At 40.3% G+C, this 25,122-nt stretch overlaps 1 protein-coding gene across 1 annotated transcript in view; it reads left to right on the top strand.

Moving 5' to 3' along the window:
• NIBAN1 (niban apoptosis regulator 1) overlaps positions 1 to 25,122 on the top strand; it is a 65,563-nt gene that overhangs the window by 34,794 nt on the left and 5,647 nt on the right. The window contains exons 6-12 of the mRNA XM_084290943.1: positions 11,751 to 11,866; positions 18,858 to 18,962; positions 19,057 to 19,219; positions 20,183 to 20,370; positions 20,621 to 20,782; positions 23,700 to 23,810; positions 24,433 to 24,540. Coding sequence (XP_084147069.1) covers positions 11,751 to 11,866; positions 18,858 to 18,962; positions 19,057 to 19,219; positions 20,183 to 20,370; positions 20,621 to 20,782; positions 23,700 to 23,810; positions 24,433 to 24,540 — 953 coding nt within the window. The remainder of the gene's footprint in view (positions 1 to 11,750; positions 11,867 to 18,857; positions 18,963 to 19,056; positions 19,220 to 20,182; positions 20,371 to 20,620; positions 20,783 to 23,699; positions 23,811 to 24,432; positions 24,541 to 25,122) is intronic.

Raw genomic sequence — 25,122 nt, 5'->3', positions numbered from 1 at the left:
ACTCTGAAGTGCCATGATTCATGGAATTTTACCTGCTGTGCACGTATATAGTCTTCACTCACCAGCAAAAATCAATCCAGAATATTTGGCAAGTAGGAGAGGAGGTGTGCGAGGCAGCAACCGGACAGACCTGGGAGAGGGACTAAGCCAGCTAGTGAAGAGAAGTAGGGGCCTGAGAGTTACTGTCGTGGGACTAAAGCATGGACCTATCTGTGGGGCAGGTAGGGAAGGATGTCACAAGAGCTGCAGCTACTGGTGCTGCCAGATTTGGCAACCCTAACATAAGCTATGTTTGCGTTTGATACTCTTTTCCAGCAGAGTTCGAGTCAAATAAATTTCAAAATTTGTTTTTACCATTCAGTGTGTGGCCCTTCTCCTGTTAAAATTAATAGTTATGAAACTTTGCTTCTAGGGAAGAAAAAAAAAAAGCTAACTGTAAATTTGCACACTCAGTACAGAGGTGCTGCTATCTAATCTTGGCAGTTATCTCAAAACTTCTTTACAAAAGCTCCATCAGAAAGCTTCCTTCCCTCCACATTGTCCAGTTCTCTACCAACACCTTCATAATTAAGGATTTCAGTGGGCTGCTTTAAGGAACATTGCATGCAGCTCTGAAATGCCATGATTCATTGCTCATTGAATTTATCCTAAGGCATAGGATATAAAACATAATGGGCATATTTGCTGCTTTCTAAGCTTTTTGACTATTATGAATGAAAGGGTGAGCTAAATTAGTTAAATGACTTGAATGTGCATATATAAAGATAATTTTCAGGGGAAGTCTCTAAACAGGGAACTTGGGGAGCCAAAAAATACTCATGGCAGAAGAGGCTTTTTCTAAGCCAGCAAATACAGAGGAGTCAATCATAAAATGTGGTGAAGAGTAATAGGATTTAGTGATGACTCTTCCTAGAGATAATTCCACATACAAAGAAGAAAGCACAGTTCTCTGGGCACAGTGCTACACAATTAAGCTTTCAACATTTGTTTATCTGTCCTTGTGCTGTGCAAGACTTGCAGTATTTTCCCAGGGTGATCATAAAGCCTTCAGTGTTTCAGCAAAACTGAAAAATAAATGTTTAAAATGGCAAATGTGTCAAGACAAAAGAGAGCTCTCAGAAGAAGATGCAGGTTCAAGGGCTACTAGAAAACATGTTCTGATCTTAGTTGGGACACATTCACAATGTAGCCACTGTGGGGTTATTGATTTTAGTAAATAATTCGCATTGTTCACCACAGTAGAATTTTTTTTATTTTTAAAGACCCTTTACTGCATTGTGTCAAATATTTTGATATATTTGTTTCAGTTTTCATGATCCCTTCCCTTCCCTTCCCTTCCCTTCCCTTCCCTTCCCTTCCCTTCCCTTCCCTTCCCTTCCCTTCCCTTCCCTTCCCTTCCCTTCCCTTCCCTTCCCTTCCCTTCCCTTCCCTTCCCTTCCCTTCCCTTCCCTTCCCTTCCCTTCCCTTCCCTTCCCTTCCCTTCCCTTCCCTTCCCTTCCCTTCCCTTCCCTTCTCCCCTTTCCTTCTTTCATTAGGTAGGCTTCTCCTTTCCTATACAAGATTACCAGCTATTGTGTTTCACTTGGTATTTGCTGTTAAAAGAGAGGGCCAACCAGTTGGTGTTGGGATGTAGGGAAGTCTGCGTAATGGGAAGGAAAATATAACTAGCTAATTCTGGGAGATGCAGAGTTTCACTTCTTGTTTTTATATTCTTTCATCTGGTTTGATTTCACATCCGTATCTTGATAAACGCCCTCATGACACAGGAAGCTAGGGGACTTTCAAAACCATATCCTGCCATCTCCAATTTCACCATAACTAAAAAAGTAGAGAAAAGATACATTAAAGAAGTACAACAAGGAAATGTATTAGGCAAGAGAGAAATACAAAATGTCATTTTTATCCTTATGCAGGACATTCTGGCACAGCTTGGCTATGATAGGAGAGCTGAGACAGCATCAGGTTTACTATCTCTGTAATGTTTTGGATTGCCACCAGCTCTGTCCATATTTCCTATTTCAACTCTAAGTTTAGCTCGCAGTTGTTTTTCTCATAATTATTTGTAGCTTTCCTACATGGACGTGTGTATAGTACATACAGGACTTACCAACTCTTGGACTGTAATTCAAAATAATTACTGAAGTGTTGGTAAAGGTTGAGAAAAGGACATTTAATATTCAAGCTGAAGGAAAGGTTGGCTGTATCAGGAGAAATACTGTCTTTGTTAGACACTTCCTTCTCCTTGTCATCCTCTTTACTAGCTATGTGCAAATCCCTGCCTCTGAACCTGGTTCTGTACTGCTTGTCTTTATCCCTGTACAGAGCAAGGCATCTGTCATGAGTCCAAATAGGACTTTGGAAAGATTTTTGAGTCTTCATGTTACAGCCAGGTTGGCTTTTCTTCTCTGGGGAGGGCAGCTGAAGGAAAGAATTTTCTTGTTCAGGTATCTTTATCAGGATTATCTTTCTCAGAAACTGTGCAGAATGACCAATTAAAGTAGAAAGGAGTAGGAAATTGCAATTGCTTTGATACCCTGCAGGTTGTTTTTTTGTTGTTGTTGTTTTGTTTTGTTTTGTTTTTTAATGTTAAAGGAAAATAGCTTTTCTCTAGGATGAAAGCGAGATCTTTCTGAAGGTTTGCATGATATTTTGGGTCTGGGCAAAGGTATAACATAAGCAGTGTTCAGCCTTCCACCTGTATGTCCCCAAGCTGGGACTTGCATCTTGACTTCTCTCATTGCAGCTGCTGTACTTTAATTAATTAAATCACTCTATGGTTAACAAGATCAGATCTCCTGTACTCCACATGAGTAGCTGAGGTGATGGCTGGTTTGTGCTATGTCTCTCACCTTATCCACAAATCTAAATATGCATTCAAAAGACGTGTGTAAACTGCCACAGAAGTATTAACACTGTCTTAACATTCAAAACCATTTTCCTATAAATATGTTTGACATGGCTTGTGGGGTGCTACAAAACCCATGAAATGTTTTAGAATGCAATATAGAATTTTATGTATAATTTGCTTAAAGTGAGACTATTTTTCCTACTTGTGGTATGCTTTTACTCTGCACATTATTTCCTTTGTTGAGTGATTGACTTTTCCAGTAAGCCCCTCTGGCTTGTACTGTAGTTGGGATTTTCAGTCTGTGGGAGGTGTATTCATTCTGAAATGACAAGATGATTAACGTGTGTAAAATCCTAATTGTGACCGTGTTCTTCCTACCTCTGTCACCTCCACACCCTGTTTTTATCTTTCTTCTCTTGTATGTTACAAAGCAGGGGGTGGTGCAGAGGAGACACTGCCTTGTGCCCACCACCTGAGCTTGGTTTAGTAGCTGTGAAGATACCCATTTGTGCAGGTGTAAGGCTGTATTTGGGCTGCGGCTTCAAAGGTCAGTGGCAACAGAATGCTCATCTTTACCAGGAATACAGGAGATGGTTTGTAAAGCACTTGGAGATTATCAGAGATGAATGAATCTGTGGTTTAGACTATAAAACACCAGCCTGATGTTCCCGGCAGAGGGAGGTGCCATGTAATCTGTCTTGTGCTGCTTTGAACAGCTTTAATACAGGCATTGCATGCTGCAAAGCAATCATCTGAAATGCTGCTTTAATGTTTAGGAGGGAACTTGCACTGCAAAACTTTATTTGCTATAAATACTGTGTATTATTGCAGGGTTGTATCCTGCTTGGAAATGACCTCATTTAGCTTCTGTTAGTGGTTAGCAGTTTTATACCACATGGTCTGTGAATCATACGGTACTACATTGCTCTCAGGAAAACATCAGAGCTGTGAGGTTGATGCTTCTCAGACCCAGGACATTATACTTCACTTCGATCTCAATTTGGGGTAATAATATGACAGGACTCCATTTTGTAAATTTAAACGATATGTCCTTTTATTCATATAACTTTTTTCTGGAGGGGCCGTAGCTGCATTACAAGCCCTAGGCAAGCCATCTTTTCCTGACATCCAGTGCCTTAGCTCTTCTCATCTCTCCTTGTTCAGACAGATGGATTCACTTCAGTTTTCTCTTTGGGTTGGGACCATGTTTGTTTCTTGGGAGACAGAATTTTTCGTAACTTCAGCCTTTTGGAGATGTTGGCCACTAGCTTTCTTACCATTTTTTGGTAATATCTTACAAGCAACAACTCTTGAAATGTGCTGAGAACTTGGATGGTTGCTTTTTGCCATCTGATAACAGGATGATAGGCTGGTCTTGCTTACTTGTGCATAACAGACTCAGGGTCTGGGCTCTCTCTTTGGCAATTCTCTGCGTCTTGTCTGTCGTTGTCTGTGTGATGGTATCACTCACACACCTCCTAGTAGAAAACTGCTCATCGTTAACAGAAACTGCATGAGCAACAGACATTAACCACTGCAGTCGCTACCCACAGCAAATAAACCCCAGGCAGGTATTACCAGAAAAATGCTGTTATAGGAAACCTGGGCTAAATAGATCACTCTTAGAAAGGGAAACTGTTCTTTGTCATGTTCATTTACTTTCTTTTGATGGGCGTCCCCTAATTGTGGTGGTGGGAAGTTGGCAGAATGATTCTTTAACTGCAGGAACATCTCTTATTCCCTAATGTTCTCCAGATGCCTTCACCCAAATCTGTTGGTGTTTGGCACTGTGCAATAGCTTTTCTTCAAGTACCAATACAAGAGATAGAAATGTCCTGTGTAGTGAGATGGCTAAGACACCACACTTTCTGAAAATAAAGCCTTTTTTTTTTTTTCAGCAGCCTCCTTCTAGTTTTGGGCCGTGTGTTTTCTTTTTTACTAGTCTTTGTTTAAAAAGAGCTGAATTTTAAAAGAAACTCAATTAGATTTTTTGTTTTTAATTGAAGAGCATGTTTAATGCAAAACAGAGGAAACACAATAATCTAAATGTATTTTAAAGAAACAGATGCCAGGGGAGAGGGGGATGACTCGGAAGGGCAAGAGAACTGAGAAAAGTTTAATTTGCATTTCTTAGCGTAAAATCTGTCCTGTTGAGGGTAATGTCCAGTGGAAATAGTAAGTGGTGGAAGCACCATCTTTTGAGACTGCTAAAACCAAAGGTAGAACACTGAAAATCACAAATATTTTTGAGCTTTATTCACCTCCTACTATTCTGTTCATAGCATCACAAGAAGCACAGCCCTTCGCCATCACTGTACAACTGGAGATACTTCTTGTCCCAGAAAAATGCTACATAACAGGATCAGGAAGAAACAGCTACAAATAGATGTTTTGGCACTACCTTCATCTAAGCCAGGCTTTGACCAAATAGATGAGGAAGCAAGAATATGTTACTGTAAGGTCATATAAAATTAAACACAATTTCTACTAATTCTCATATCCCCAAAATTATAGTAAGTGCCGAATACTCTCCCAGTCAGCGAAAATCCACCAAGCTCAACTTCGCTGCCATCTTTACGACCTTCCAGTGTGCATCCTCCTGCCTTGACTTCCCCACTCCTTAGCTGAGGTCAGTCTGTCACTTTGAAGATTTGAGGTGGTATTCATGGGTCCTGTGGTGTTATGAGAGGGAAATAAGAATAACAGGTTGTTAGCACTTCCCATATGTGAGGAAGAGACATCTGACCAAAGCTGCAGTTACTGAGGGTAGTAGGGAGGAGCCAGGCAAGGCAACCTTCCTACCTGTGGGCCTACATGTGATCATCATGTATAAATACTGCCATTGCTAGATGCCAGATTGCTCCTATTATCAAACAGAGTTACCTGCAGGTAGAATTCAGGAACCATATGGAAAGTAATGCTCTCTGAATACAGATTCTCACATTAAACTGTACACAGCTCTCCAGCTCGGGAACATATACATCGATGTCATCGATGCTGCAGGAAGCAGAGGAAGCCAGGGTGAATTTCTTCTGAGTTCTGGTAGTCAGATGATGGGCATTATGTCAGAATCAGCTTTTCTTTAATTAAAACCTTTGCTCTGTGCGCTGAAGCTTCTGGATTCTGTTTTAGCATTGGTTCATCTATGTCTTGTTTGGACCTCAGCTTTTTGCAAAATGCCAGCTGTAAAGCTTAGATTACTCTCAGTGGTTTAGTGAGATTTGGTGAAGCACTTTGTCCACAGTCAATATCCCCCTGCATTATTATTAACAATAAAAGTAATAAATTTACTGTAAGAGAAACCTGTAAGGGAGAAGGGCATTTGCAGGATTGCAATATGGGCACTGCATTTGTTTTGAAGGATGACATACTCAGTTTTTACACATCATAAAATATCCTGACTGCAGCTCCTTGGCTCTCTGAACAGCTTCATGCTGTAATGCTGCTGCTGCGTCCAAAAATGAGCGAGTCCCAGTTTGCAGGATTAGTCAGGATGCAGAAGGGAACTGTGAACTCTCGTTGTCCCAGCAGAGCAAACCACCCCATAAATTGTGGGAGGTGGAAAATTCTTGCTGTCTGGTTATAACATCTGACTGCAGTCCCACCAGGAGCTGCAGAAGTGTTGCCTGAGCTTCCCAAACACAGCCTTTTCCATGCGGTTGTATGAGAGGTACAGAAATGAGCTGTGCTGCTGCTTATCGGAAGACTTTATTTGTTGACTTCATGTTTGTTAAGTGAGTAGATGATATGCCATGTGTCTTCAGACACTTATTCCCATTCTGATTGTTGCATGACCATTTTAGTCTACTTTTTCATGCTGCAGTAATGAGTTTTAATAGTTTTACTAGTAACTATTACTTTGCAAATAAAACTGGGTATTGAAACACTTTTTAACAGCTAGCCTGGCAAGTTAGGATATGTAATGTTAAAGAGGCACCTCCCCTCATCCATAACTAAGAAAACGAGCATCTGAGTGATTAATCATCAGCGAGAGACCTGATGCAGCAGCCTGTAATACATACAGGTAACAAATTTGAAAGGAATGGTCGAACACAGATTTCCTATTGTCCAGATTTGCTGAAAATCCACAACTTTATCTAGAGGCAGTGAGATCTAAGGTACTCATCTCTGATAACAAGGTCTATTTCTAGAAGTTTTTGCACACAGTGTTTTGACCGGTGGTACAAGACCTATGGCTGTCGATGAGACTGAATCCACCAGGGCAATTAATTCTCACTGCTGTCTTTAGACACATGAGAAGTGTTTGTAAGCCACAAAAATTGTTCTGGTAGCCCATCCTCTGTCCCAAAGGGCTTGTAAATGATGTGCCAGCAAGATGTGTATCTTCAAACAGAGGCGCAGTTGGCCTGTCATGGGAGAGCACATAGTAACTTGAGACTGAAGATTTCCTCTGTTACTTGACCATACAACCAGACATCTGCCAAATGATGAACAGGACCTGAAGTGTATAGCCTGGAGATCCTCACTAAGAGACAGCAAATCCAACAGTGGCAGAAGCATCAGATGCAGCTAAAATTGGGCATGGGGCCTTCTAAGTTAAGGGTTCGGCACCAAGAATTCATCAGTGCCCACTGCACTCTTTAGTGGGTGTTGAGGAGCCCGGTCTTTTGTGCATTGTTTTGATGAATTAAACTTTGAGATTTTTTTTGGTGGGGGGAGAAGGTTTTAATGTACTTACACACTGCAGGGAAGTTCATGTCTACAAGACTCCTTAGACACCTTTCTGCAGTACTGAACAAACTCAGCTGTGTCTTCGTGAGACATGCCAATGTGGGGAGATTTATGAAGCCAGTGTGTTTCCAGTTGTCCTTCCATCTTTTCAATAGGAACTTTACAGCAGTTACTCTATGAATGAACTGCCTGTATTCTATGTTTATAAAAGGAATGTATTGTTAGTGGTATCTTATCTGTGTATGTTATTTAAATTAAGCTCCACACTTGGGTATTAAAAGACAGTCTCTATGTGGCTTTTCTTGTTTTAAAATCAAATAGACCAAAGAGAATTTTGTTTTGCTCTCCACAAATGTGCAGATGTTATATCCATTAGCAGCTGGAGAAGCTGTTTGGGTAACTTTCCAAGTGCAGACGAGCCTGGATTAAGCACGTAGCATGAGTCTGGTACCCGTAAAGCCTCTCCAGCCTTGTGCTGGCGGACATGCAGTAAACTTTATGGCTTGCAGTGTTGTTGTGGAAGATTTGCTTGCTAACTGCTTCTTGTCCAATGACAATTAAATGTTTCTGCCCCTGGCTTTTCCTTTCATAATGAGATGTAACAGGAAGGTGGAGCAAGAAGGCTATACATGTGCACTTGAGAAATGAGACTAAGTATTCAGTCTTGCCCAGGCTACCCAAAAGAAAAGTACATTTTTCCATTTTGAGGGAGGCAGCAGCTGGCCTGAGCAGAGGAGAATAAGGTACATCACACATGTGGAGCAGATGTTTCCAGCTTTTTCTGGTTTTGAAAGCTGTATAGATGGCACAAGGAAGAAAGTGGATTGTGATAGTCCTGTACTGCTCCATGGAAAGAATAGTGATGTGTGTTACCGTATGCCTTTACCTGTGAAACACATAATGCGGCACTGTATCTCAGATTAGCTTCTAAGGAGCCTGGAACCAATGGAAATAAAACACTACACCACCAGATGACTCCCATGCGTTTTGTGGGAGTCAGACATGGATGATCCACAACCGCCTCTGCACCCAGCTCCCCTGGCATGCTCCTCTTTCTGCAAGCAGCGGGGGCAGACCCATTACTGGCAATAGGTGCCAGCCAGATCACTTGAAGGGGAAGCCTCACAGTGAAGCACTCGTCGTCCTTTCTGCTGATGAACAATTGTTCCTGATACCACAAGGGTTTACCACCTGCCCTGTTCACAGCTGCAGTTTCTGCTTCCATCTCCCACGCGCCTTCCTCTCTCTTGCACGTAAGCAAGGCTACCCCAACAGCTTCTTCATTGTTTTCCTTACTTTGCTGTTGTATAATGGAGCTGGCTGCCAATCCATCTTCAGTCCTCTAGCCTTGTCATAAACTGCTAGATCTGATTTACAGAAGCCCTGGTTCTTCCCTGCTGAAATCTCCAAGAATGTGCTCTGCAGCTCCTTTCAGCTTGGGTACAATTCCCTTTTCTCAAGCCATCTCCCATGAATGCGCCTCTGTCTTGTCTCCATTGCCAACAGCTTCTGCACGGGCCAATGCTGGATGGATGTAGTTGTTCAGTGTCTTATCTCTGATGCAATCCTTTCCTCCTATAGAAAGTGAGAAAAAAATGCTTAAAGCAATTACAGTAGGCCTTGAAGGATAAAGCTGCCTTTCTACTTCGAGCTGTTTTTATAGTAAGACTACCATAATTGTGATGTTCTCCTGTGTTTACTGGTATAGGAAAGAATTTATGATTTGAGATTTTATGCAATTTACAGTTTGATATTGTTCCCAAGAACTATTCAAATGAATTGCTCTTGTTCTTTTAGCATCTTCCTTCCACTTTTCTATGGGTCAGGGACAGTCATAATAGAGAAAATACTCCCTTGAGTACACAGTTCAAAACTTGATGATCTTAGAGGGGAGACTTGTCAGCCCTGGCAAATCGTCACCTCAGCAGGTCCAAGATTCAGCCCTTTGGATGGTCTGTTGTCCCTTTTGGTTAGGAGGGAGCACAGCTGCGAAGAAGGAAAACATGTGAGTCATGATGGGAGGACTGCAGGAGTTGCAATCTCCCCAGCCAGGCCTGGCTCTCTTCTGGTCAGAATATCCAGAGTTTAGTTCTGGGAGGACAAAAGTTTTTAGATGCAATACAGTTCTTCAGGTGGAGTGCTCTTCTTTCATCAAAGCTGCTGTCAGAGGACATTCTTCTCGTGGCAGTGAACAGGCTGATTCTACAACTCCTAAACTGGTATTTTAACATCCTGGTTTGTGATTTGCTTTTAAAAATGCTACAAATCATGGAGATAGCAGTGAGTAAATGGTTGGGATTTTACGTGCCTGCTGTTCTTGATTGATCAGCGTGTGGGGGTGAAGAAATTGATCTCTCGGGACCTCCAAATACCTGCTAAACAGGAATGGTATCTACGAAGTGGCAGCATGAGAATGTTCACTGTGCCTCAGTTTGTATAGCATACCTTCCCGTAGCAGTGACTGCTTTCAGGGAAAACTCTGAAAGAGCAAATTCTGACACTGATCTTAAACCTCATTGCCCACCATGCAGATGTAGCTGATACAGTGCTGTTTTCAAGTAATGAAGCATTGGTAAAATAGTTGTACATTTCTCCTGCTTTCCTTTTTGTGTAAAATGCATGGAGGAGACATTTGGGGAATTACTGTAGAGTTAATCTTCTGTGTTCCCCATAATGTATAAGCTCTGCATAAGCCCTGTATTGCTCTTGGTGTGCATACAAGCCTTCTATAAAGCTTTTGTCATTAGAAGGTTTCACAAACAAGTCAAAGATATGTCTTGCTTGACAGGCAAGGCTTGAGAATTTATTCTCTGACTTCACATAACAATTGCTTATACATATCAGTATCTTGAAAAGCAGTATACTTACCTTTGAATTAACATTCCCCTTCCCTTCTAACATGCACACAATAGGACTTGAGCTGATCAAGGCTGTAAGTAGTTAACCTTGAAGAGGTGACAATAAACTGCTATCAGTTTGTTTTTCCCTTAAGATAATAATCCTTACAGTAGTCCTGAAGCTCTGACTCAGCAAAGGCAGTGCTCAAATTCCTGAAGTATTTCAGCTGTGGTTTCTCAGCCTGAAATTCTTACTCAGGTTTGCCAAATGGCCTCATGGCTCTAAGGAGCTTTTCCACATTTTGAGACAGAGGGACTGTTTCTCCCCAGATTATGGCAAACTAGTTCTAATGTGTGACTGCTATTGCAGCCTTCATTAGATGTGGTTTAATGTGCTGTAATGTGAAGGAGACTATTGACTGCAACTATCTCAAATGTCTTGCGGATTGGAAAGAAGAAATTGCCTGAGATATAATTACTGCTGCATGGCTGGTTATCCGGTATTTATAAGAGCAAACTAGTTTAGCCACTTGTTTTCATTTTTTTCCATGCTGTAGTCCCATTTGTACAGCATAGTGCCCCCAGGCTATCTTCATTTCATGTTCTTGGGACAAGCTGCCATCTAGCAGTAGTAGCTGTGGATGGTAACTTGACCTGTGGTTAAACATGCCTGAAATATCGGGGAAAAGCAACGCAGTTTTGTCAGAAATGTTGTTCTTAATTGGTAAGAGCACAGAGCTTACTTTGTCCTGGTCTGTGTTTTTGTATGCCCATGAAAAAATCATGCTGATCATCGATTCCATAATAAAACAATGAAATAGAAGATTACTGGGAAGCAGTAAGTCAGGGTTTAGCAATTTCTCAAGGGCATGCAGCATGCTGTAATGCGCTGCTTCTCAGATGATTATCACTACCTTAAATTCATAAAATTTTATTTTAAATGTAAGAAGCGGAAACTCCCAACTTTAGGACCTGCTGTCAAAGTCTGCCCATGTACCATCATACGTAGCTTATAGGTATAAAAGTAAGGGATGAGCTTTCATGTGTTAATGACTGCCTTTTCAAAATCTCTCGCATAAGAAGCTTGCTGTAAAACTGTTATCTTTTACTGTGTGGTCTATGTTATTACCTGCTGATACTGGTTTTACTTATCAGCTTAAATGGGCTGGCTTATGATAGTTTATATGTGGCAAAATTAAGCTTCTGAATCTTAATGAAACCCCAATGGTCTTCAAACACTCAGGCTTAGTAAATGATTGGAAAATATTTCTGCTGGATGCACATGGAATAAGAAAATGGATTTAAAAAGGATGTTTATTTTAAAGGTTATTTATGGGTAAATCCTTTGTACTACCTTTTTTCTTTCCCTTCAGATTTCCTCAAGCAGACCACGTATGAAGTTGAGGCATTCTTGGAAGCCGTTCAGTTCTTCCGGCAGGAGAAAGGCCACTATGGGACGTGGGAAATGATAACTGGCAATGAAAAAGAGGTAAAAGAATATCATCCTAATTTGGGGACGCTTTGGCTATAGCAACTCTGAGGGTAGTGAAGGTTGTAAAGACTCTTGGGGAAAAAAATTACATTCCAAAAAAATTCTAGTAGGTAGAAGTTCCCAAAATTTCAAGGCACTTCTTATTGATATGTAAGAAACATTTATATGTTAATAAACTGTTCCATATTTTTTTAAACTAAAAAGTGAAAGAAAGTGTGCAGTGAACTAAAGTTGTGGTGCTCATGCTGGAATATTGGGATGGCCACATTTCCACAAAAGGTTCTACCTTCATCTACTTTATTTATATGAGCTGTATTTACCACATTGTCAGTGGGTGAATAAATGCTGTCTCTAAAACAAGGTACTTTCTACCCTTTCTGTATTTTCTGTATTTTCTATACTTTCTGTATCTTACTCCCACATTTGGTATGTTTATAGTTCTGGTAAATCAGCGAGACCAAAAGTGCTATACTCCAAACTCAGAACACACGGTTTGCATGCAGCAAACAATTGCTGTCTGCTGCATTGGACTGTGCTCTGCTTTTCTGCCTTCTGAGATCTTCTGTAGATAAGAAACGTATGTTCTTCTGTTGCTATTACCTTTGATACTAAACACAGCAGTTTCCAGTAACTTGTGGTCCAATGCCTCCAGATACCATTGCAGGAGATGAGGCTTTATGGAGAACAGAAAGGCACCAATGCATGTGTTATGAAGAATTTCATCATTTTGTTTTTCCCTGTTCTTTGAGAGTGAAGCTTTTAGATCTGAGCAGACAAACTGATAGACCTACTTCTCGTGCTAGCCTTCTGAAATGGAGTATTGGATAGCAACAATTACACTGGGAACACCAAAAATTTGTGTGTTTCAGTACTTCAGAAATGAGATGTGAAGCTTAGGGTCGAGATCCATACTGAGTGAGTGATCCATACCTGAGCGAGCAGCTTTGAAGCACTGATGGCAGATGAAGTAACTCTGCTGGTCCTTCTGGCATCACTCCAGGTGTATTTTAGTGCAATTAAGACATTATTTGTGCCCTGACTTATACATATGTTTTTTTTCCAAAGCACTGAGCGCTCAGTAATAAATATTACTTTAGTACCAGCTGCTGGGTGTTTTCCTTGATGAAGCCTGGCATCCCTTTGGGAAAATGGAGAAAAGTCTGATAGTGTTCATGATACAAAACAAAACGGGTTTTGTTTTGAGAAACCAGATTATTTATTTAGGAAAAGTATACTTTGGAAATGCTGAAAAATGTGGAAACTGGAAAAGAATTTATAAGCAGTGTCTTTCGTGGTGCTGTCATGTCAGGGACTGAAGTTTTCTGCTAACATCTGATAATAAATACCACAAAATAAAGAGTTCCATCATTCCAGTGGAGGGACTGAGGGTTTTTCTCTTTTTCCCTCCTCCAAAAAGTTACGGAGCTATTATAGAGCTAGTTTCATTTTGTGTTTTATTTTGTCTGCTTCTTGCCAACTCCTTATTCATAACCCATACACCTCAAGAGAACTGTAATCAGAAGACATCCAGAGTAGTTACACCACTATCTTCTTAACAGTAATTCATTCTTTACGTAGAGCATGTTGTCATGCCCATTTCGATCCAGTATAATAATTGTTTTAGGCAAATATCCAAGCTAAGTGAATGGTTTGGAACAAGCAGGCTACAATTTGTTGCTTTAAAGATTTCTGCAGAATGCCAATAAATATATCTACTGACATTCATTAATAAAGGTAGACTCTCCACAGTATTTTCTGAAGCAGTCATTTCATTAGCTCATGCAATTCTGCCTTGGTACTGCAACATGAAGGTAGCAAAGCAAGGATGCAGTAACTCAGCTGAAGACCTATTATGTTTTTGGGGGGTTGTAAGCATTTCTTTCCCTTGTTTTGGTTCTTTTTCATTTTTAATATTTTATTACTAACAAAGGATATATTGAATTACAGGTGCTGTTTCTGTAGGTAAGTGCTGAAAGAGAGGGTTAAAACTGGGGATTTTTTGACAACACTTGTTACAAGCCACAGAACAGCCACACAGTGAGAGCACTACAACACTGTTACTTTATTCTAGCATAACTCCATTGATCAATACTACATCAATGTAGAATAACTTATTGGTGAATCAAATAAAGATGGATAAGGCATTAAAAAAACTAAAACCCCTATGGTGTACCTTTCAGTAGAGCAATATAAACCCAGTCCAGCACTTCCTAAAAATGTTGCTGTAGAGCTCAGATTCTTCAGAATGTGTTTGATCAGTTGTCACATTTATTATTCTGTCCGTGGTGCTCCAGTTTGGGTTATTCAGGAGATTATCTCTTTTAAGTGACTCAGTAGTTTAGGACCTGAATTAGTCCATTGGTTTTGATAGGTATATTTGAGTCAGGGTAGCTGAATCCAAATGATGCTGTAGCATAATCTATAAGTACTTGAGTACAATAGGATATTGCATACTGTAGATATAGGCGTATTAATAAGTAGGCCATTGTGTTAAATTTCTGTAGGGATTGCTTTATGCTAATGAAATACTTTGTGTTATGCTATGTGGCATCCAGTCAGAGCCCCTTCTTATTACTCTTGCTGTCTACATTTCTTCCATTTCCCTATCGTGTTCTTGGTGCATCATTGAACTCTTTATAGCAGTAAAGGAGGAGCATGTCACCACAAAGGGAGTTGTTCTTGCATCCAGAGAGCCCTTTGGTATAACAGCTGGAGGAAGCAGTGTTGCTCACTGACTGCAGTATCAACTACGTCTAAAACCTGCTCGAGCAGATATAATATGTGAGGTTGCATGTCAAGAAACACTGGCACTCTACTCTCTCACTTTTTCTGCTTTTTTTTGGTAGGGTTACTATGTCTCTCTTTGATTTACAAGATTTCCACTGCACTTCAAAGCATTCAGCGTGCTGTGAACAACCTTATATGTGCTGTACTGTCAGGACAAATGAAAAACCTTGATTAAAGGTTTATGTGCCATTCTGTATAGCATGTGCACAATAGTACTGCCTCTGTCATCATAAATGAGCAGGTGTGCCTCTGTAACTAAGAAACTGTACAAATATACCTGGGCAACATCTATGAACAGGAAATAAATGTGTCCATAAAAAACAAGATGCCCCTCCTCTGAATCATGAGTACAAGTAATGACTGAAACAAACATGGGACTGAAGTCTTGAGGTCAAAATTAAGACACCTTACTTAGAGAAATTCAAGAATCCAGCATATCCCCAGCACCACTAGATGCCCCAAAAGGAAATGCATTCAGAGACCCGAGATCACAAAGAAATAGAAATGGGGCAGATCCCCAAATGAACTTCCTCCCTCTGCAACCCCAGTGGATTGCCTTGTTGGCCAACAAGAGGAAAACGCAGAAGGAAGAGAGGTCTCCCAGCTTTCTCAGGCCACGGATAAAGTGTCATGTCCCCCCCTCCCACTCCTGTCCCCCCACCCCAAAAAAAAAATAAATAAGAGGGGGGGGAGGACACACTAGACAAGTACAAAAGACTTGTGTTTGTTGTAACTCTGTGTATGTATTGCTAGTTTGGGGTGTCAAGCAGTATGAGCAAGAAATAAGTTGTAGCTCAGACCTAGGCAGAAGAGGTGCAAAGCCTGATGGAAGTGAGTGATTCTGGACAAAGCTTGGTGAGAGAAAGAAATTCTGAAATGAGTGTGGTGAATGAAGCCAGGAAGCTGTCTCGCACTGTTTGATTATTTCTGCATCAAAGGCGGCAGACTTTGAAGTTTCTTCTGTACAAAGTTAGGTGAGGCTATCCAGAGAGCTATAGGACCAGAGAATAATTTAGTTAAAAGGGGATCTCTGGAGGTTATCCAGTCAGTCCCACACTCAAAGCAGAGCCAACTTAGGGGCCTTGTGCAGTTGAGTTCTGAAGATGCCCAAGGCAGGAGATGGCACAGCTTGTTCCTATAACCACCCTTATGGGAAAATCTTTTTTTAATAACCAATAGGTTGTAAATTAGGAGACATTACATTTAGGTTGGACATTAGGAGACCTTTCTCCTCAAAAAGAGTCATCAGGCATTGGGACGGGTTGCCCAGGGAGGTGGTGCAGTCACCATCCCTGGGGGTATTCAAGTAAAGTTTGGACATGGTGCCTAGGGACGTGGTTTAGTGGGTGACATTGGTAGTAGGGTGATGGTTGGACCGGATGATGTTGAAGGTCTTTTCCAACCTCAATGATTCTATGATTCTAATTAAATTTTCTCTTGTTTCTGCTTGTGGCTGTCATCTTCATCCTTTCCCTGTGCACCTCCCAGCAGAGTCTGGGTCTGTCTGCACGGTGTCTCCCCATATGTGCTGTGGACAGCAGTAAGGCCTCCCCTGAGCCTTCTATTCTTAAGGCAGAGCAACTCCACCTCTACCCATGTCATGCGCTCCATCCACTGACTGTCTTGGTGGTCTCCGCTGGACTCATTCCTGTGTGTCACATCTTGTAATGGGAGCCCAACACTGGACACTGCTCCAGATGTGGTGTGACAAGTACTGAACAAAGGGTAATGTTCTCCTCCATTGACCTGCTGTTGCCCTTTGCTGCAAGAACACCGTGCAGACAGATGCTGAATTTGCTGTCTGCAAGGATGCTCAAATCCTTTTCTGCAAAGCTGCTTTCCAGCCAGTTGTTGCCAGCCTGTACTGGTGCCTGGGATTGTTCCATCTCAAATGTTGGACTGTGCATTTGCTTTTCCTGAACTTTATGAGGTTTTTGGCCCACCTCTTTCTTCAGCCTGTCTAGGTCTCTGAATAGCAGCCTTGCCCGCCAGCGTATTGACCGCTCCCCCAAATTGTGAGCATCTGTATTCCCAGTCTGATGTCTTTTATTTCTGATTGGAACCAGCTGCAAGCCTGAGTTGCCACTTAGTAGCTGGGTTCAGAAAGGGTGATGCATCTCTTCTACAGCTGAACCCTGCTGCAAACTGAGAAAGTTACTGAAAGGGAAAAGTACTCAGTGTTGATTTAGAAAAATACAGCAATGAAAAACAGACAATATACTTAAATAATAAAAAGTGGGGCAACGATAACTTTTCCTTAGTTTTTCTACATGCCAGCACAAATACTTGAATGGAGATTTTAATGTATGTAAATTCTACAATGTGAAAATTTTACTGTATTTGTACCAGTTTTACTGACAGAAGTAATTATTTGAAAAGTTTTTCACGAACTCCATCAGCTATTCATTTTATCCCTTTTTCCTCTGGATAGCCTTGGAGCTAATGAATCTCTTGTATTATGCTACACTTCTTGAAAAAAAAAAAATCAGAGTAGAATTATTTGATCTACAGATTACCCCAATTTCTGTATTCCCTTTCCAGGGGATACCAGGTTTTACTGGGACCTCCCATCCTTGTGTGAATTGTGAAATTGGTGTTCACAAGAAATACTCCTAAAGATCCACATCAGTATCATTCTATCTTGCTTTTTTTTGGGTCAAGAGTCATAGAATCATAGAATGGATTGAAAGGGTTGGAAATGTGTTGGAAGGGACCCTAAAGATCAATTTGTTCCAACCCTCCCATGCCACCCACTGCATCAGGTTGCCCAGGGCCTCATCCAACCTGGTCTAGAACACCTCCAGGGATGGGGCATCTACAGCCTCTCTGGTCAACCTGTTCCAGTGCCTCACCTCCCTCTGAGTGAAGAATTTCCTCCTAACCTCTAATTTAAATCTGCCCTCTTTTAGTTTAAAGCCATTATCCCTTGTCCTATTGTCATCTGCCCAAGCAAAAAGTTGCTCTCCATCTTTTTTATGAGCCTTCTTTAAGTATTGAAAAGATGCGGTGAGGTCTCCCCAGAATCTTCTCCAGGCCAAACATCCCCAGCTCTCTCAGCCTTTCTTCCTAAGAGAGGTGCTCCAGCTTCTGAGCATCCTTGTGGCCTCCTCTGTACCCACTCTAACAGCCCCACATCCTTCTGGTGCTGGGGGCCCCAGACCTGGATGCAGAACTCCAGTTCTGCACAAGGGCACAAGGGCAGAGCGAGGGGCACAGTCACCTCCCTAGGCCTGCTGGTCACACCTCTGTTGGTGCAGCCCAGGATGCAGTTGCCCTTCTGGGCTGCAGGCACGCACTGCTGGCTTGTGATCCGCATTTGATGTCAAAGGCCTTGCAGAAGTCCAGGTAGATGACATTCGTCATTTTTCCCTTGTCAACTGATGCGGTCACTCCATCAGAGAAGGCCACCAGACTGGTCAGGCATAATTTGCTCTTGGTGAAGCCATGCTGACTGCCTTGGACCACCTCCTGCATGTGCCCTGACATTGCTTCCAGGAGAATCTGTTCCATGATCTTTCCAAGCACAGAGGGGAGTCTCACCAATCTGTAGTTCTGTAAGTCTTCCTTTCTACCCTTCTTAAAAACAGGAAAAAGTCACTGTTTTGCCCCAGCAATTGCTTAGAAGTTCAGGGAACAGCTGCAGAACTTACTTGCACCAGCTAGGAATCGAATGCAGGTAACAAGAATGGGAATTTTGCATGATACCACTACACCACTGTTGCTGCAAGGTATTTTCCTATTAGAAGTGTCCTTTGGGTGATGAATCTTCAGAACAACTTCTCCTCAATGATGCTTCTGGGAAGGGCATCAGTGTCTCAGAACAAGGTCAGCCTTGAGAAACAACAGTCATTATAACAGTTTTTCAAACGTTTTTGATACAGCTGACGTAAATCATTTTAGCTCCATTGTTTTTCACATGGCAATCTTTCTAACAGCATACAGTAAATTTTGATAGACATCTTTGTTTGTCATCTTGGTTCATGTTGTTAGTTGATGGTCTTTCAAAACCTGTCAGAGGAAGATTCTTCAGATGGAATTCATACCTGATATTTTAAAAACAGTCCTCCTGGCAACCTGGGACAGCTAAGCTGTTGTGTGTTTGGGGTTGCCTATATTTACATGTCATTCTGTGATGCAAGTGCTCAGTTTTTAGATGGCAAACAATGTATGAACAGGTCATTTTAATCTCATAACCATATAGATCTTGAGCAACCTTGTGATGGAGGAACTCCTTCCTAACCTTCAGACGATGATCCTGCCTAAAATGAAAGGAAAGAGGAATGACAGGAAGCGGGCCTGGTTTGGTGTAAGTATGAATATTTCCAGAGTAGTTGCTTCTCATACTAATTGTCTGAATGTGCTGATCCTAGTCTTTGCTTATTAATTTAATTTGAATTTAGTTTGTAGAAGAAACATATGGCTTAGTCCAGCAGCAGGTTTCAGAAGGACTGAGTACCTTGAAAGAAGAGTGCAGAGAGTTTGCAAAATCTCTCGAAGGAACCATTCGCTCAGACATGGATCAGATTCTGAACTCCAAGAACTTTTTAGCTGGAAAAATCAAAGGTTAGTAGGAAAACAAATGTGTTTTGGAGCAATCCTTAATGTTTCCCATTGTGCTGCTCAAATTACCAGATGTCTTTGTTTTGAAATCCTTATGTGTTTTGAAACTCCATCCAGAGATGCTCATTTTCAGAAAACAAATGCTTTGAGCCCCTGCTACCCTTGATGGGAACTGACACCTGGGGCAGCTGCATCTGTGAAAATACAAAGTCTTCTCAAGTTGGAGCTAGAGCTGGCAGGTTATGAGTATCCTGATTAGAGTTGCGTATTCTGCTTTAATTTTTGCTTGGACAGCTTTGTGAAATGAAGGTAGAGATTACATGAGCATAATTTAAAGTGTGGTGGTTTTGACCTTATGTCAAGAAATGCTCCACACAAATAGGTTCTGGTTAAGTGACAAGTTCATAGGATACCAAAGCATGATTAAAACAAAGAGCTTTTTAAATGATGTCAAACTAATATGGAAAAATATATATTTGCTATCAATGTAAAAATTAGTGTTAAAAGTAGGCAAACATCAATTGATGTTGCTTAAGTTAACAAATAAATAAATAGCTGATCACTTAGGAGCTGTTTTGATAAATCTCAGAATGTTACATTGATATTCTCAGATAACAGCCTAGGATGCTTTCAGTGAACTGTGGAGTACCAAGGTCAGATAAAACCATGTCCAAGCTTTGTGCAAACTCCCCAGTATTTACCAATACTTACAGCTTCCCTTTCCTCTCCTCTCACAGTGCTCCCGTGCTTCTAGTTTGCTTAGGTGGGGCATAGGAAAAGATGTTTCATTGCCACTCGAAAAACTAAACTCTCCTTTCATCACCCATGTCATCTCTGAGAAGGTGTGACTCAAGAAAAAAATACGGGGACATTTAATCCATTGCAAAGTATATCAGTTCAGATTACATTTTTCCCTGTATATCTTAGTGGCCTAAAATGTATCCACTGTATTGTCTTATGCTCCAGCCACTGTTTCTGAGCCTGCTCAGAAATGCTGCACAGAAAATATCCAGCCATTTCTCACATCCATATTGGAGGAGCTTATGGGTCCCGTGAGTTCTGGATTCACTGAAGTTCGTTCACTTTTCGATAAAGAAGTTAATGAAATCATCCAGAACTTCCAGAAGACAAAAGATACCACAAAGCTAAAGGAGGTAAGACAAAAATATAACTAGAGCCTTTTATATTAACACTTTTCTACCTAGAACTTGAGTGACAGCAGTACTTGCTTCCCAGAGTGGTAGTATATTACTGCTTTGTTCGTGGTCTAGAAAGTCTTGTGGCAGTTGTGCAACCAGACTGTAGATAGCAGAATTTGTTTTAGGGCCACTCTTATATTCTCTACTTAAAATTGGTTTCCAGCTGCTTTTTCTCAAAGCCTGTTTTTCCTCCACTGGAATGCAGAACGTGGATCAGCTGATGAACCTGCCATTCGATTCTGTGAAGATGGAGCCTTGCTATCTCAAAGTGAACCTCCTCCAGGAGCTCCTTCAAGACCTCAAGAGTCGCTTCAAGGTCTACCACATTGACTTTGTGGTTCAGAGGACACAGAACTTCATGCAAGAGGTACTGTAAAATCCAGTTTTTCCTCTTGAGAGAACAGGTTAGGTTTGTTCTTCTAAGCTGCTTCAAAGTAATCTTGATAAAGAGCTGTGCAAGAGGCCCCAGATATATACCAAGAAAAATGCAGATTAAAAAAAAATGAAATAAGAGAATTGCAGCTAGAAGCTCATTTTCACATTTATATTTGTGACATTGGATGCGTGAGAGACTTTCAGTAAATTACAAGAACTTTGGATGAATCAACACTTCCCATGAACCTTGACATTCTGAATTCTTGGTGTCTTAGCACCCGGGAAGGTTGCGCTTATGCCAACAGGGTAGCTAAAATCCACCTGATTTTCATTCTCAAGTGTTTATTTTTCAGGAAGAGTCCTGAATAATTTTAACAAAATAGAGTGTCTCCTTCTCCTTCTTGATAGTTTATTTTTTCATGAATATAAAATAAGGCAATTAATGTTAAAAATTGCCAATTTCTTTGACACAAATGATGTCTCAGGATGAAGCTATTTTAACCAATTTCACTTCTCATGGGAATAGTTGAAGTGAAATCATTTCATCATTTGAGATGAAAAAGGAATGTTGCCTTTTTTTCCCCTCCAGTGTGTACTGGTATAAGCTGTAATTTTGCTTTGCTTTTATTTCTTCTGGATCCCTGACCAGAAATCTATTAAGACCTGGCCAATAGACTTGCCATTGCCAGAATGCAGGGCAGATTTGGCCTTATAACAATATGTTGAATCCTGTGATTATAATCCATAGTTAAGAAATTAGGTAATCTAGTTGGTCATTTTGTGAAATGGAGGTCATCTTGTGAAATGGAACTGGTTCCCTCCCGTGAAGTGGGAGTTATGAACATGGAAAGTAAGTTTCTAGCACAGTGTTTGGATAGGGTTTTCCTAAAAGCAGTTTTTCTAATTACAGCAATGATCAGCAGCCAACGATTTAATCAGAAATAAAATCCTGATTTCATGTCTCAGTCTTTCAAGGAAACCATTCCAAAATGCTGCTCAAATAAAATGTCTTTCAGTAAGTGAAGACCATGAATCAAGACAAAGAATTAGACAGAAAATACATCCTGTACAAACCAAGTTTTTATTTTTAATGTAAGGAAACAAAATTCACAATAAATAAGTTAAACAAGAAATAAATAAGTTAAACGAGAGCAAAAGTTATTCTGAAAATGCTGTTATTGTTGCTCTTTAAAAGAGGCTATTATTTTTCTCATAAAAATAATAAGTAGCTTCACTTTGTGACATTTTCACATGGACATTTATTTTATCAACAAGTAAGGTCAAACATGTCTGTGCTCATGTATTTTTAATATAAAAGAATCATTCGGCTTAAGTCTAACTTGGGTGGAGTATTCCTTCTTTCAGTGCACAGTTACAGGCTTGGGAGCTTGGCATCCTCTAGTGGTCAAGTTTAGGGAATTTAGGAGAGAAACACTCAACTAGTGTAAATAAACCAGTTCCAGTATCTTCAGCAAAGCGATGCCAGTTTATGATTTGCTCCAAATAATAACACAAATAAAAAGTGAGTCATTCATCTTGGAATTAGTCTCAAACTTAACTATACATTGTTCCTGTCTTTGTATTGTATAGGAGGTCTTGCAGTGCCTTTAACGTATGGCCTCCTGATACATGCACAGATTGAGTAGACCTCCATCTTCTCCATTTTTATCTAAAATATAGTCTATATAGTCTAATTTCAAGTTTTCTGCAAAGTCAGTTGTAAAGATGACCCCTTCAACATGAAAATGTTACTAGTCTAGGAGGAATTGAAAGGGTGATAAACTCTTATCCATAAGTATCTACATACTCATTTACAAACTACCTCTTTACTACAAAGTCCTCTTTACTATATGATGAAAATCAACTGGTACATTCCCATGAGATGTGAAGGAAGACCCAGCAGTAACGATGGCTTCCCTATGGATGTCCCCATCCCCGTCCAATAAGAGTAAATTAAAAATTGAATGGAAACACTACTTAAAAGAGGCAAAGCCTCTCTAAGTAGAAGTAATTACCACTTGCAGAACATTTTTTTTTCTGAAATATCTTCCTGTAGTAAGGGTTTTAATGTTTTTAATGAATCTTTGGATAACTTGAAAAGATGAAAGATGGCAAGTAGCAGCCTAACATAATTCTTGAGAAAATATTGCTCTATCTGAGATTTTTGCTGATAACTATTTGTGTTATAAGAAAAGCTACTCATTAATGACTTTTTTAAAAAGTCTCATCTACAGTATTACATAGTAAGACCAATAGGATCTGATAGCAGCCAATGATAGTCTTATTAGGGATGAATTTTGTCTGTGGCCTGTATATATAGCCACTTGATTCTACTTCTTGTCTTTGTCACCATCTGCTTGGATAGTACAATTTGTACTATCCAGTACTAATCTGTACAGGAAAGCTATTATATTCGATTAAAGATACTAAGGCTTAATTTCTTTATTTACTGCAACATTTCTATGCATGTTAGCCTTTAGAGTACTAAAATAGAGAGTAACAAGAGAAACACAATTTTGGGACAATATAACTGAACCTATTCTGAATAAGTTTGCGAATACAACTTTTTATCAGACTTTCTGGTATTGACCCTGCTTTATGCTCAAGGTAGAAGTTGAGGTAGTTTCATTTTCCTGTGCTCTTGCATTAATGTAAGAGATTATTCTTTTTGTTTTCCAATTACAAAGCTGAGTGTTGCAATCTAAACTGGGCAAGGCTTTTCTTCCCCTTCCACGATCGTTTGAAGCACTTGAAAATATGTATTGATTTTGATTTGTTGATTATTCTTTCTCCGTTTCACCTCTCAGAAATACAATTTAAGTTAATGGTTACATTTATCAGGTTTCTTTATGTATGTAGACATTTTGTGCTCGTTGTCTTTAAAATATATTTCTTATTATTATTCTTAGCTGATGGAAAATGCAGTTTATACTTTTGAGCAGTTGTTCTCTCCAAGTCACCAAGCAGACTCAGCGAAAGTTGCAACAACCATTGAAAAAGTCAAACTGAGAGTACTGAAGGTAAATGCTACAGCTTTTGTGCAGTAAGATCTTGTGTTCTGCCTTTTAAGAAACCTAAAGAGAGCATCTCTTACGTGAATTTACCTGAGTATTTGAAAGAAGATACCTCTTACTGTCTGGTGGGAAATGCTGATTTGGTGGCACTTAGCAAAGCTGCTCATTTTGGGGGTAAAACCAAGTTCTGGGCAAACAATTATGAGTATTTACATGTGCAGTCGTTTTAATTACTATTAAATCAACTGGAAATGATGCTGTGGATGGGAGTAAATAATTTTATATTAGTTTACAATCAGCCTGCCCCTAGAATTCATTTCCCATCAGTGCTAAAATACCTGGAGAGAGCAAGTATGAGGCTGTGACAAAAAAAAAAAAAAAAAAAAAAAAAAAGAGAGAGAGAGAGACAGAGAAAGAGATACCAGAAATCTCTCTGATCTCAGAGTATTTTTCCAAAAGCTGGAATAACCTGCATTGGAATTGAAACCCCTGAATGTACCAATGATACAGTATCCCTTGGTATTTCCCTGTCACCAGTTACAGGTTAACAAGAGCCAGTTTCTTCTGTGAATGATTAATAACACCAAACATGTGTGGACTTGCTTCTCTTCTTGTCTGTCTTTAACAGCAATATGATTATGACAGCAGCACTATCCGGAAGAAGATATTTCAAGAAGCACTAGTACAGATTACTTTGCCCACAATGCAGAGGACACTGGCTTCAACATGCAAACCAGTAGGTTACATTACTGCTCTGTGAGTAAAACAAGAAACACAAAACAACAGTAGTAAAAGGCAAGAAAGGATTAACACCTTGACTATAAATCTTAAACTGTGTAAAGCTGTTTTCTCTCATGCCTATTTGGACAAAATATGTTTATATTTGCCAGTTTGTGGATTGATGTAGTAGCATGGTACAAGATGTGGAATGGAGTGAAGATTTTGGGACACATGGAAGTTGCATATACAGCTTGCTTCCTCAGAGATAGCTGCAGACCATTGCCCATCCCCATTTTGCTTCTTCCCTAGTGATCTGAAGTCCCTTCAAACTGAACTCCTCTCTCTATCTGACAGTTGCCAGTTTAGGTTCTGAGTTTGTCCCTGTGTTTGGCATCCCTGCTACAAGCTGAAATTTGATCATTTGGAGAGGGCAGCACCCAGAGGCACCACTGTGACTGTACACAGACTCTGCTCACAACCTCCTTCAAAACCAAGAACTTGCTTGGGCAGCAGGAGCACCAAGCAGACAGGCCATGGGCTGGTATTCAGTGATTTTAAATTGAAGTAATTGTGTCAGCAGTCAGGAAACAAACATACA

This window comes from Netta rufina, assembly GCF_964035555.1.
Source record: "Netta rufina genome assembly, chromosome: 8".
Lineage (NCBI taxonomy): Eukaryota > Metazoa > Chordata > Aves > Anseriformes > Anatidae > Netta > Netta rufina.
Note: the sequence above shows the minus strand (reverse complement) of the source record. Positions and strands in the feature narration are given on the sequence as shown.